At 35.7% G+C, this 14,527-nt stretch overlaps 1 protein-coding gene across 1 annotated transcript in view; it reads left to right on the forward strand.

The window, feature by feature from the left end:
• LOC120243520 (zinc finger protein 569-like) overlaps positions 1-13,769 on the forward strand; it is a 42,680-nt gene extending 28,911 nt beyond the window's left edge. Inside the window, 4 exon segments of the mRNA XM_039249699.1 lie at positions 4,647-4,773; positions 5,079-5,174; positions 10,595-12,412; positions 12,415-13,769. Coding sequence (XP_039105630.1) covers positions 4,647-4,773; positions 5,079-5,174; positions 10,595-12,412; positions 12,415-12,494 — 2,121 coding nt within the window. The 3' untranslated portion in view covers positions 12,495-13,769.
• Positions 13,770-14,527: the final 758 nt, after the last annotated feature.

The following is a 14,527-nucleotide window of genomic DNA, read 5'->3' on the forward strand; positions in this document are numbered from 1 at the left end:
GTTTCTTTTTCTCCACATCCTCATCAACTCTCATCTATTGTCTTTTTGATAATAGCCATTCTAACAGCTGTGAGATATACTTCATTGTAGTTTTGAGGTAATCATCATTTCCCTTATGACCATCATATATCTTTTCATATACCTTTTGGCCATTTATAGGTTTTCTTTGGAAAAGTCTCTTTTCAGGTCCTCCAGTCATTTTTTAATGAGATTGTCTGATTTTTATTTATACGTGTGTGTGTGTGTATTTTTTTAAATGTTTATTTTTATTTTTGAGAGAGTTCAAACCAGGCTCTACACTGACAGCAGCGAACCCAATGCAGAGCTTCAACTCACGAACCATGAGATCATGACCTGAGCCAAAGTCAGACTTTCAACCTACTGAGCCACCCAGGCGCCCCAAGAGATTGTTTGATTTTTTTGCTATTGAGTTGTATGAGTTCTATTTATTTTGGATATTAACCCCATATCAGATATATGTTTTGCAAATAATTTCTCCCATATTCTACTGATCACCTTTTCACTTTATTTGTTTCCTTTGTTTTTTTTTTAATTTTTTAAATGTTTTTATTTATTTATTATTGTGTGAGAGAGAGAGAGACAGCATGGGCAGAGGAGGGTCAGAGAGAGAGGGAGATACAGATTCTGAAGCAGGCTCCAGGCTCTGAGCTAGCTGTCAGCACAGAGCCTGACGCAGGGCTCGAACCCATGAACTGTGAGATCATGACCTGAGCCAAAGTCGGACACTTAACAGCCTGAGCCACCCAGGCACCCCAGAAGCTTTTATTTTATTTTATTTTATTGTTGTCTCAATTATTTTTGCTTTTGTGCTTTGGAGGTCATATCCAAAAAGTCATTGTCAAAAGTAATGTCAAGTAGTTTTTGGTTTTTTCCTATGTTCTCTTTTAGGAGACTTACAGTTTCAGGTCTTAATGTATAAGTTTTTAACCCGTTTTTAGTGGATGTTGTACTAGGGGTTCAATTTCATTCTATGCATGTGATTATCCAATTTTCCTAACATCATTTGTTGAAGAAACTGTCCTTTGACTCCCTTGTCAAATATTAATTGACTTTGTATGCATGCATTTATTTCTATATTCTTGATTCTCATTGGCCTATATGTTTATTTTTGTGCCAGTACTATGCTGTTTTGATAATTCTAGCTTTGTATTAAAGTTTGAAATCAGGAAAGGTGATGTCTCTGGCTTTGTTCTTTCTCAGGATTCCTTTGGGTTATGTGGGGTCTTTTGTGTCTCCATACAAATGTTAGCAGGTTATTTTTCTATTTCTGTGAAAAAAGCCATTGGAATTTGATAGGGATTTCATTGAATCTGTTGATGGTTTTGGGAAATATGGACACTTTAACTATATTAATTCTTCTGATCCATGAACATGGGATAGCTTTCCATTTGTGTCTTCTTCCATTTTTTTCATCAAAGTGTAATATTCACTATACAGATCCTTCATGTCATCAGTTGAATTTATTCCATAGTATTTTATTGTTTTTTGATGGTATTATGGTATTTTCTTTCATATTGCTACAGATATTTGTTGTTAGTGTATAGATGTAGCTGATTTCTGTATGTGGATTTTGTATCCTGCACTTTACTGAATTGATTGATTAGTTCTAACAGTTTTTTGGTGGAATCTTTGGGAGATTTTTTATATGTAAGATCATATCATCTGCAAACAAAGACAGTTTTATTTGTTTCTTTTCTATTTGGATACTTTTAATTTCTTTTTTTTTTTTCTTAATGTTTTATTTTCAGTTTTGAGACAGTACAAGTGAGGGAGGGGCAGAGAGAGGGAGAGACACAGAATCTGAGGCAGTCTCCAGTCTCTGAGCTGTCAGCACAGAGCCTGATGTGGGGCTTGAACTCACAAACTGTGAGCATGACCTGATGGTAGTCAGATGCTTAACTGACTGAGCCACCCAGGTGCCCCATAATACCTTTTATTTCCTTTTTTTGCCTGATTGCTCTGGTTAGGACTTCCAGGACTGTGTTGAATAGGTGTAGTAAGAGTGGGCACCTTCACCTTGTTACTGACCTTTTACCATTAAGTATTGTGTGTTACTTGTAGGCTTGTCATTTATGTCGTTCATTAAGTTGATGCTCTTTAGTGCATTTTTTATTTCATATTTTGTATTCTTCTCCGGAATTTGGTTCTTTTTTATGATTTCTCTCTGAAATTTATCATTTTGTTCATGTATGTTTTTCTGATATGACATTATGTTTCTGTGTTTTCTTATAGCTCTTTGAGTTTCCTAAAAACAGCTATTTTGAGGGGTGTCTAGGTACCTTGGGCAATTAAGTGTCCAACTCTTGATTTCGGCTCAGGTCATGATCTCACAGTCTTGAGATTGAGCCCTGTGTCAGACTCTGCACTGAGCATGGAGCTTGCTTGGGATTCTCTCTCTCCCTCATGTTCGTGTCCTTCCCCTCTCTTTCTCTCTCCCCACTTCAAATAAATGAACATTTAAAAAATAAATCAATAATGGGGCATCTGGGTGGCTCTGTCTGTTAAACATCTGACTTCGGCTCAGGTCATGATCTCACAGCTTGTGGGTTTGAGCTCCATGTCAGGCTCTGTGCTGACAGCTCGGAGCCTGGAGCCTGCTTCAGATTCTGTGTCTCCCTCTCTCTCTCCCCCTCCCCCACTCATACTCTGTCTCTCTCAAAAATAAATAAAAAATTTAAAAATAAAAATAAATAAAACAGCTATTTTGAATTCTTTATTGGGTAAATTGCATGTTTCCATGTCTTTGAGATCAGTTTCTGGTAGATTGTTGTGATCCTTTTAGGCTATCATGTGTCCTTGGTTTTTCCATGTTCCTTAAAGTTTTGCATTGCTGTCTTCACATTTGAAGTAGCAGTCACCTTCTCCAGTCTTTACCTTCAGGAGAGATACAACTTCTGTCAGCACTGCTAGGGATTCTGAGGCTTTCTCAGACCTTCTATGGATATACTTGCTCCGCTCTTCTTGCTCCTTCTCATAGCAGAATTCTTAAGTTTGGATGCCTTCTCTTGACCCTGTCCGCACACCAGGCAGGATGCTTGCTGACAGCCTCTATTTTGTTTTCCCAAAAGGTAGCACTAAAGCTCATGTTTGTGGTCTCTCCTCGTTCTGCACTCAGAGTGGCACTCAGATTTAAGATAGTTTTTTCCAGGAGTCCTGGACCATAGCCAGGAGGGGCTAGCGTTGGTTTATGGGTCACTTCAAAGGCCACATATGGGGCTGAGGTCTTGCATGCCTGTTACCCACTGCATAAGTAGGCGAGTCTCCCTCTGAGTGTCTTGACATATGGTGCTCTATCCAGCAGCTCCCACAAAGGCACCTTATGTCCATAGGTGGAGGCCAAATTGTTGCTGAGGCAGGGAAACAAATGAGGGCTGTCTTATTCAGCCATATGGCCTTTGGTTTCTTAAACTTGTTTTTTTCAAAGGCCTTAATATTTATTAGGAAGGATTCCAAAAGAGGATTTCTATCAGCCCCACAGCCTACTCTGAACCCTTGGTGTTAGTAGATGTTCATATTCACTGGGTCCTTTTATACCTAGAAATAAATTGCTAAAAACACTGATTGTGAATTAGCTCCCTTTGTGCCCTACCCAGTCTCTCATAAACTCTTCAAAGGGCAGGAAGTTTGGATAGCTCTCTTTGTTCTATTGCTGTTGAAGGTGTTTTTCTTACGTTTATACTCTTTTGAACATTTCAGATATTACTCTCAAGAAACTTGTCACCAGTATCTCATATCTGGAACGTATTTCTACAGCTTTCTTGATACTATTTTCTCATGGCTTTAGACCTTTTAAAAAACTGTTAATGAATTTTTAAATTTATCTGCTGGTATTTGTATGATGCTGTCTTTTGTCCTCTTTTTTCAATATATGTGAACTTTGTTAGCAATCATATCCTGTTTTCACTCCTGCAGGCCCTTATTTTAGGCTTATGAACAATAAATCCTCATTTTCCTAGATTTCTTCTAATGAACCATACTTCCAGCTGCTACTGTACTTACACTGTGCATACCATTCTCTACCTGCTTCTGCTTCTGTCCAAACCAGTTTTCATTTTCATTTTTTCCTGCCTCAGTGAGTCACAGGCATCCAGTGAGTTCCCAGACCAGTTGAGTAAAGTTTTATATTCCCCCATTTTCCATACTCAGTTATAAAGTGGTGCCCTGGATCTCTTTAACCCATGGTAGGTATTAAAGATATGTGCTTATTGGGGTGCCAGGATGGCTCAGTCACTTAAGCATCTGACTTCAGCTCAGGTTATGATCTTGGAGTTTGTGAGTTCACGCCCTGTGTCAGGCTCTGTGCTGACAAGTCAGAGCCTAGAGCCTGCTTCAGATTCTGTCTCCCTCTCTCTCTCTGACCCTCCCCTGCTCTTGCACTCATTCTTCATTCTCATTCTCTCTCTCTCTTTCAAAAATAAACATTAAAAAAATTTAAAGATACGTGCTTGCTAATTTTGTGAATGAACATAAACTGACAGAATGTTACTAATATGTTCTTTCTTTTAGAAAATAGCAAAACCAGGAAAAATTTTAAATAACCTCTTACCTTTGCATACTATATGGTTCAATTTGTTTTGTCATTTAAGATGGATGATTTCAGATTGAGCAAGAGTATGTTGTTACAGGGGACGGTGACGTTCAGAGATGTGGCTATTGACTTCACCCAGGAAGAGTGGCAACAGTTGGATCCTGCTCAAAGGAACCTGTACCGGAATGTGATGCTAGAAAACTACAACAACTTAATCACAGTGGGTAAGGCTATTGTCCTATACAACTCAAATTCTGGGAGTAAAGTACCTTTTTTCCCTCAGACTTCTAAAATTTGTGGAACCTTTCAATGTTAGAGTGAGTTTGGCCTTAGGTGCCTTTGCTCGCATGAATGTGCATGCTGCAGCTTTTAAAATAAAAGGTCATCCTTATGTTTCAGGGGCTGCATCCCCTAAACCACACTTCTTGTCCTTCAGAAAGCCTGGTTTGTCTGAGCGAGCCTCAATTCTTGAATGATTTTTTTGTTCCTGGTATTTATGCCCAAATGTTATGTTACTGTCCTTTGACAGGCTGTCCATTTACCAAACCTGATGTGATTTTCAAGTTGGAACAAGAAGAAGAACCTTGGGTGGTGGAGGAAGAAGTGTTAAGGAGACACTGTCCAGGTTAGTCAGGGAGGGAACCAGACAGGTAAGGAGGGGCCAGGACCCTTTAATGGTTAATCCATGACCTGTGAGCTCTCTGAAACATTCTTCAAAAATATTTTCCTAAAGATTGTAGACATTAATAGTGATAATTTGTGTGAATTTGTGAATTCTTTACTAACCTAAGATGTCTTTTCTAGATAACATTCTTCTTTCCACAGAACTTAAAGGACCAGTTGGCTTTTTTACTTGCGTGCTAGATATCAATATTTCCTAATTCATATCCAGCTTTACTTTGACAGTCATTCTGTTATTAGCATCTTCAGTCTCTCTGCCCACCTTGTTACATAAGATCCTTTCCTTTTGCATTCACATATTCACAGAATTGTAGCTGTTCGGATAAATGTTGACATTCATAGGCCTTTCTACTTTATCTTACTCCTTTCATTATAAATGCCTCAGCATTGTATTTTGTACTCATAGTCACATTTGCCACTGTATTTTTAGCTTTTGCTCTCATACTTTAGTAATGGCTACAACCCTTTTACTCAGTAAGTTTTAAAGCCTGTGATACTTTTCTCCTAGCTTCCATTTTCTGCTATATTTGTCATGTATTTCTGCACACATTTCTGTTACACGCATATATACATAATACTTATATATATATGAATACACCTATAGACAATAGATATATATACATTTATACGTATATTTCTAGTTTGGTAGGTATTGCCAAGTCTTTTTTTGCCTTCCAAGGAAACTAACATTTTTATTTCTACCAACAATTTCTGCCAATACAGTCCTAGCATTTAAAAAATTTTTGCCAATAGGTGAAAAACAATTTATTTTAGTTTGAATTTGTATTTCCTTTATTATGGTATTGTCAAGGATGTTTTCATATGCTAAAAATGATTTCTTTATAAATGGTTTATGTCCTCTACCCTTTTTTCTGTTGAATTCTTAATTTCTATGAATATATTGATGTGATTAGTCTTTTATCTGTTGTATGTTTTTTCCGGTATATTTTCACAGTTGGTCATTCCTCTTTGAAGTACTTTTTGCCACCTTAAGTTTTTTTAATGTTCATTTAGTTAAAACAACAATCTTTTGTTACAGGAGATTATCCTATGATCTTTTCCTTTTGTGTATATGTACGAATTATGTCTACATATTTCTTAGTAATTACTCATCCTCACATATTTGCCATGAATTTAATTAATTGTTCCAACTTTTTCAGGCTTTGAAGTCAGTTTTACACTGGTTTCCTAAATAGAATTTAGAAGCATTTCTTCTTGTTCTGGAATACTTACAATAGTATTGGTGTATAACTCCCTTAAAGTTTTGGTTTATCTGGGGCACCTGGGTAGCTCAGTCAGTTGAGCCTCCGACTTCAGCTCAGGTCATAATCTCGTGGGCCATGAGTTCAAGCCCTGCATCGGGCTCTGTGCTGCCAGCTCAGAGCCTGGAGCCTGCTTCAGATTCTCTGTCTCCCTCTCTGCCCCTCCTCCACTCATGCTCTGTCTCTCAAAAAACTAAACATAAAAAAAAAGTTTTGGTTTATCTTACTTGTTTGCCCATTTGGACCTTGTGGATTATCAAGGGAAAGTGCATTGACAACTTTTTTCAATTATTACTTTATGAACTTCATGCAGATGTTTTGTCTCTTTTGGCATTAATTTTTGACATAACAGGTTATATTGTTCTAGAAAACTACTTAATTCTGGTTTTCAGATTAAATTTCACAGAGTTGAACAATGTCATTTCCATAAATATTTAAGTTTTCTCTGTATCTGTAAAGGTTTACCATAGACTGATGTTCCAAGGTAGTCTGTAACAACTCGTTTCATCCATATTTTCCAATCTGTTGGTATAAAATTACCTATAGTATTCTCTTATTTTTGTACTCATTAAATCTGCACATTCCTAAGCCAACATCATCAGATATTTGCTTTCGTTCATTTTCTCAACACCCTCCTTCTAAGACTCCTAAAGATGGAAGCTAGATCTTTTTTCCCTCCATATTTTTTTTCATTTCCTTTACTACTTTCTGCTTCCTTATTTCTCTTTGTGGCCTTCTCAGTAATTACTTCAGATATATCTTCCAATTTACTCATTCTCTGTTCAGCTCTCTTTTAACTCATTTGCTTTAAAAAAAATTCAGTAGCAGTATTTTGTACTTTTAGAAATTCTTCTTTGTTTTTGCCTTTTTGCCTACATCTTTTTGGCCCTTTCATGTCTGTTGGTATAGTACTTTGGCAACCTAGTCATACCTTCTTCAAAATCTTTTGCTTAATTAAGCTTTTTTTCCCCTTAACTGAAGTGACCCAAAAGCTTAGTATTCTGCCTTCTTTTCTATATTTGTAATCTGCAACCAAGTTTCTAACTTTATCTGCTTTACAGTTTCACAGTAATTTTTCCCTTCCTTTATTCTTAGTCTGGCAGAGAGGGAGAAAAGTCTCCATTTTCCCATCTCAGAACTAAGAAGCAACAAGGAACTAAATTTAACCTTCAGTATGTAGACTTGCACTTATTCTCTCTATGCTGAGCCACTTCTTTTTCTCTCTATTCCTCTGCCTCAGGTCCCCAACTCTATAGCATTTCTGCTTCCTTTTTTTTCTCTTTTAAGTGTTTATTTTGTGAGAGAGAGAGAGTGAGTAAACAGGGGAGGGGCAGAGACAGAGAATCCCAAACTGACCATGGAACCTGATAGAGGACTCAATCCCACAACAGTGAGATTATGACCTGACCCTAAATCAAGAGTTGGACGCCTAACCTGACTGAGCCACTCAGCCGCCCCTCTGCTTTCATTTCTTAAGATATCCTCTGTCTCCTTTAGGGCAGAATGGTCTTTGTCTTCGTTAGTTTATACATTTTTCTTTCTTTACCTCACATTGGTGTGCTTTGGGGTGAGATGAGATAAATTCATGTATTTCTTCTACCATATTTAAGCTCAGTTTTCACTCTTTGTTTTCCCTTCTGCTCACAGTACATACGTTTTCCCTATCCAGTCATGGCTTTTCCAGTTTTATGTTCCAGCTCTTTGATCCAATTTTTGCCTGCCCATTGTTTCTTCTCACTTTATTACTGCAGTATTCAGAACAACTTTATATACTTTTTAAGATACATATACATGCTTAGAGTACAAAAGGATACATATTGAAAAGTAGTTCGTCTCTTCCACATCTCATTTCTAAGGTGACAACTGCTATCTTCATTTTCCTTTGAGCTGTTACTTACGTATATTTTCAAACAAATTTAATTGAAATTAGGTTAGCTTGTGAATAAGTGCCATTTTTACCATTGAATGTTCTTTTCCAGCAATGTGATAATTCCTTTATTCTTAGCTTTCTAGAACTGTCATAACAAAGTGTAGCAAATTGAGTGCCTTAGAATAACAGGACTTTAGGGGCACCTGTGTGGCTTAGTCAGTTAAGTGTCTTTAAGTGTCTGAGTACAGCTCAGGTCATGATCTCATGGTTCACAAGTTCAAGCCCCACATCGGGCTCTGTGCTGACAGCTTAGAGCCTGGAGACTGCTTCAGATTCTGTCTTCCTCTCTTTCTGCCCCTCACCTGCTCACACTGTCTCTCAAGAATGAATAAACATTAAAAAAAAATTGTTTTTAAATAACAGGAATTTATTCTCACAGTTCTGGAGGCTAAAAATATTAAATCAAGATGTTGGCAGGCCATGCACCATCTGAAGGCTGTAGAGGAAGGACCTTTCCTTCCCCTCTTTTAGCTGCTAGTAGCCCCAGACATTCCTTGGCTGGTGATACTGTAACTCCAATCTCTGTCTTTATTTTCACATGGTGTTCTGCGTTTCTGTCTCTTCACATTGCCTCCTTTTTATAACACCAGTCATAGTAGATTAGGAGTTACCCTACTCCAGTATGACTTCATTTTAACTAATTCCATCTGTAGTGATGGGGATTAAGAGTTCAACCTATCTTTTTTGTGATATATACAAATCGGCCCATAACACCTATCCATTTGGTCAAATCTGTGCTTGCATTTAGTTTTCTGTAATTTTGTGACATTTATTAATTTGTTCTCATATTTTTCATATTTTTTGTTGTGATTATGAGTCTTATGTTTTCTAAATAGTTTTATATATATGAATGTTATTGAAACTAAATATTAATTTACTATTATAGTGAATATAGTGAAGTTTTTATCTTTTATAATGATTTTTTACTCTTGATTTTGCAGGTAAATTGTTTTATTGTTAACCAAAATGTTAATCTTATACTTTCCTTTCCAAGTTTATATACCTATAATTTCTTCTGTTAATGTGCTATCCAGCTGTAGTGGTGACAGTACTAACTTTAATGTTAGTGCTTTGGGATTTTTCTTTTTGGGGGAGCAGATTTTTCTTATTAAAAATGGTGATTTAAGTATATATAAGTGTTTAAGTTGTACTGTACTTTTTCTCAAGTTAAATAAGTCCCATTTTTTGAAGGCTTCTTTATGGAAAATAAATGTTTAGTTTTATCACTTTAAAAAATATCTTTGGAAATGATTACTTGATTTTTTACTTTTGACCTATTAATATATTTGCTGATTAGAAACAGATTTTTCCAATAGCAAAACATATGGATGTACCTGGAAAAAAACCTACTCAATTATGATGTATCTTATATTTAATGTGCTCTAGGTCACTTTTTTTTTTTCCTTCTGGGTCACTTTGATAGTTTAGGGAGAATTTTTACATTGATATTCATAAGTAAAATTGGTGTATAGTTTGCTTTTATAGTTGTCATCTTTGTCAGATTTTGGTGTTAATATTAAGTTTGTTTTGCACACACAAAAATGAGAATTCTTTTTTTTTTTTTTTATAACATTCTGCAGAGCATGAAAGGAAATGTCCTTTAAATGTTTATTCAAATGCCCATGTGAACCTCTCTGGGCCTTTTGATGTGTTTTGCTTTTGAGGGATTGCTTTTTTGTATTTTTCTGTTCATTTTGCGGAAGTTGGTTTATATAGGTTTCTACCTCTTACAGGTACAGTTTTGGTAATTTGCATTTTTCAGAAAATTATTTATGTCAAGCTCTTTATAAAATTATATTTTAATAGAGCCCTCAAAATAGTTTTATGATTTTTAACTTCCTGTTTTTGTTTTTTCCTCTGTCACTTCTTACTTTATTTGTATATCTGCATTCTCCCTTTTATTTACCCAACGGTTTACCTGTTTTGTTTCGGATCCCATTTTTAAACACAATCAAAGTTATTTGTATTCCTAACTATCTTTCTCCACTCATATTTTTCCTGGAATTTCCTAAAGCTTAGAAAATATGAGATACATGCACATGAAATTTGCTTTATAACGGGAAATAGTCTTAAACCGAGAATCGATCCCATAATAGCATATTTTCTGAAATTTTCTTCACGTTACAATTCTGGAAAATATTTCAAGTGATATTTATTTGCAATCTGTTTTAGGAGAAGTATGGGGAATTGATGAGCATCAGAAAATCCAGGACAGACTTTTGACACAATCTGAAGATAAATTCTCAAAAATACTGACTGAAGAAAAAGTCAATGAATGTCATAAGAAATTTGCCAGTGCATTTCCTCTTAACTTGGACTTTTTTCCTTCCAGCCACAATCTCTATGAATATGACTTATTTGGAAAGTGTTTAGAACATAATAATTTTGACTGTCACAATAATGATAGAATCTTTATAAGAAAGGAACATTCTGAATATAATGAACCTATGAAATCATTTGTCATTAGCCCAGCGCATCTTGTAGTAACCCCCTTTAAGTGTAATCACTGTGGGAAAGGATTCAGTCAAACTTTGGACCTCATCAGACACCTCAGAATTCATACTGGAGAGAAACCCTATGAATGTAAAAACTGTAGAAAAGCCTTCAGCCACAAGGAAAAACTCATTAAACATCATAAAACTCATAGTAGGGAGCAGTCTTATGAATGTAATGAATGTGGGAAAGCTTTCATTAAAATGTCAAATCTCATTAGGCATCAAAGAATTCATACTGGGGAGAAACCCTACGCATGTAAGGAATGTGGGAAATCCTTCAGCCAGAAATCAAATCTTATTGATCATGAAAAAATTCATACTGGAGAGAAACCTTATGAATGTAATGAGTGCGGAAAAGCATTCAGCCAGAAGCAAAGCCTCACTGCACATCAGAAAGTTCATACTGGGGAGAAACCTTATGCATGTAATGAATGTGGTAAAGCCTTCCCTCGAATTGCATCCCTTGCTCTTCACATGAGAAGTCATACAGGAGAAAAACCTTATAAATGTGATAAATGTGGAAAAGCCTTCTCTCAGTTTTCCATGCTTATTATACATGTAAGAATTCATACGGGTGAGAAGCCCTATGAATGTAATGAGTGTGGAAAATCCTTCTCTCAAAGTTCAGCCCTTACTGTACATATGAGAAGTCATACTGGTGAAAAACCTTATGAGTGTAAGGAATGTAGAAAAGCCTTCAGCCACAAGAAAAACTTCATTACACACCAGAAGATTCATACTAGAGAGAAACCTTATGAATGTAATGAATGTGGGAAAGCTTTCATTCAGATGTCAAATCTCGTTAGACACCAGAGAATTCATACTGGAGAAAAACCCTACATATGTAAGGAATGTGGCAAAGCTTTTAGCCAGAAATCAAATCTCATTGCTCATGAAAAAATTCATTCTGGAGAGAAACCCTATGAATGTAATGAATGTGGCAAAGCCTTCAGCCAAAAGCAAAACTTTATTACACATCAGAAAGTTCACACTGGAGAAAAACCTTATGATTGTAATGAATGTGGTAAAGCCTTTTCTCAAATTGCATCCCTTACTCTTCATCTGAGAAGTCACACAGGAGAAAAGCCTTATGAATGTGATAAATGTGGGAAAGCCTTCTCTCAGTGCTCGTTGCTCAACTTACATATGAGGAGTCATACTGGTGAGAAGCCCTATGTATGTAATGAATGTGGAAAAGCTTTCTCTCAAAGAACTTCTCTTATTGTGCACATGAGAGGCCATACAGGTGAGAAACCCTATGAATGTAATAAATGTGGAAAAGCCTTCTCCCAAAGCTCATCCCTTACTATACATATACGAGGTCATACAGGTGAGAAGCCCTTTGACTGTAGTAAATGTGGAAAAGCCTTCTCTCAAATCTCATCTCTTACACTTCATATGAGAAAACATACGGGTGAGAAGCCCTATCATTGTTATGAGTGTGGTAAGGCTTTTAGCCAAAAGTCACACCTTGTTAGACACCAGAGAATTCATACTCAGTAGAACACTATGAATATTGTGAATATGGAAAAGCCTTCAGAAAGACTCAGCACCTCCTTTCACATAATCAGTTCTAGTACAGAAAACTATGACTGTGGAAGCCTTTTGTGAAGAAGTCACACATTTGTGAAATGAGAATTTTTACCAAGGTGACAAATTGTGAAACAAATAAGCTGAACATCAAAAACCTTCACAGACATCTATTGATACTTACTCAGAATTCTTATTAAAATTGAAACAAGATATCTACTATTAGCATATCAATATTACAGTTGAGCTCCTAGCCAATGTATTAAGATCGGGGGGAAGAGAAACTGTAAAAATAACCTCTTATACAAGAAATAGTTGATTCAAAATTGTGTTGATATAAAATGTCTAAGGATAAACAACAGAGAATTACAAGGCATGAATATATATAAAATTATAAAATATTTTTAAGGGCACAAAATAACACCTGAAATTTTGAAAAAAATAACATTATCTGAAAAGGTGACATTTTTAAAAACATAAATTCTCTCATAGATCTCTAAGGTACTTCCACTCAGAGTTTTCACTAATTTTAGGAATTTCACGAACTGATTTAAGATTTTACATAGGAATATAAAGGACCACAAATAGCAGAAACAACAGTGAAAAAAGAGAAGACGGTCTGCTAGATAGCATTGCACACTTTATTTAAAGCTGGTGTCTAAACAATGTGTTTTTGATAAGTAAATTAGCAGATACAAGGATTGGAGAAGGGCGATATGGAAATTTTGTGTATGATAGTGCTACTGAAGTCATTGGAAAGAATGGCCTATTCAATAAATGGAAGATTCAAATGAACAAAAAATGATAGCTCTCTATACCATATACAAAAATAAAGTCCAGATAGATTGAAGGCCAGAATATAAAAAGCAAAATTCTAAAACTATGATGAAAGTAAAATAGATTTATTATTTTAGAGTAACAGGATTACTCTAAGAACACACAAATATGAAGCTGTCATTTCTCTTTTGGTGTATTGGCTTCAGAGGCACACACATACGGGCACGAGATATACATCTCTGTTCACTGCATCGTGGTTTGTATTACACTAAATTGGACATAAGTTCTCATCAGTAGAATGATAAATTAATACCATATAATTATTGCTATGATAGAATACAATATTTAGAGGGTACAAATGTTACATATAGTTAAGTAGATCACAGTATATAATATTGAGAGAAAATGTACAATGAAAAGATGTAACATTTCTATAAGTTTAATAAAATAATGCAAAGAACAGTACTGTGTATTGGTCATAAATCTACCTACAACATTGGTTGCCTTTCAGGAAATGGGAGAGGTTTAAATGGAATTGTTATATTTACCTGTAACATTTCTTTATAATAAAAAGAATGAAAGCATATACAATGGTGGCAACAAAGCAGGTTGCCAAGATTATGTTGCTATTTTTGTATTTCTTGCCTTTCCTTATTTTCCTAATTTCTCTAAAATAAAAATCAAATGGGAACACGACCTATAGAAACAACTTAAAAATGGATTATGATCAAATGCTAAAATTTATAGGAAATTCTCTTTATTAATACACAAACCAAACCTGAATTAAGATGATACTTTGCTTACCCTCTCCTCATAGTGTTAATTCAAGTAATAAAAACCAGTGTGTGTGTGTGTGTGTGTGTGTGTGTGTGTGTGTGTGTGTGTATGGATACCAGTCTTAAGATTGTTTATTTCAAACACAAATTCTCCCTCAGCTGAAAGCAGTGAAGAAGCTAAAACAAAAAACAAAAAACCCCAGTTAATTGTTGGAATAATTGGCTCTCCACTTGGGGGGAAACCCCTATGTTTGGCTTGGTTTCATATTGAGTGGAGACCATTCATATATACTGTGAAATGTGAATAGTGTTCTGACATGTCAAGCCAAAGATAGATGCCTGCATCAGACCAGAGGGAGTTTTAGCATATCTCAACAAAGCTTTATTTGGTTTCTGAATCCTTAAATGGCCATGCAGATGCTGGTGATTTTATATGTGTGGGGTATGTGCCCAGTGACTGTGAAAGCTTACTGTACCACATATAAGACATTATATATTCACACCTTTCAAATATATATGGAACTCAA

Source organism: Hyaena hyaena, unplaced genomic scaffold, assembly GCF_003009895.1.
Source record: "Hyaena hyaena isolate Hyena2069 unplaced genomic scaffold, ASM300989v1 scaffold_345, whole genome shotgun sequence".
Classification (NCBI taxonomy): domain Eukaryota; kingdom Metazoa; phylum Chordata; class Mammalia; order Carnivora; family Hyaenidae; genus Hyaena; species Hyaena hyaena.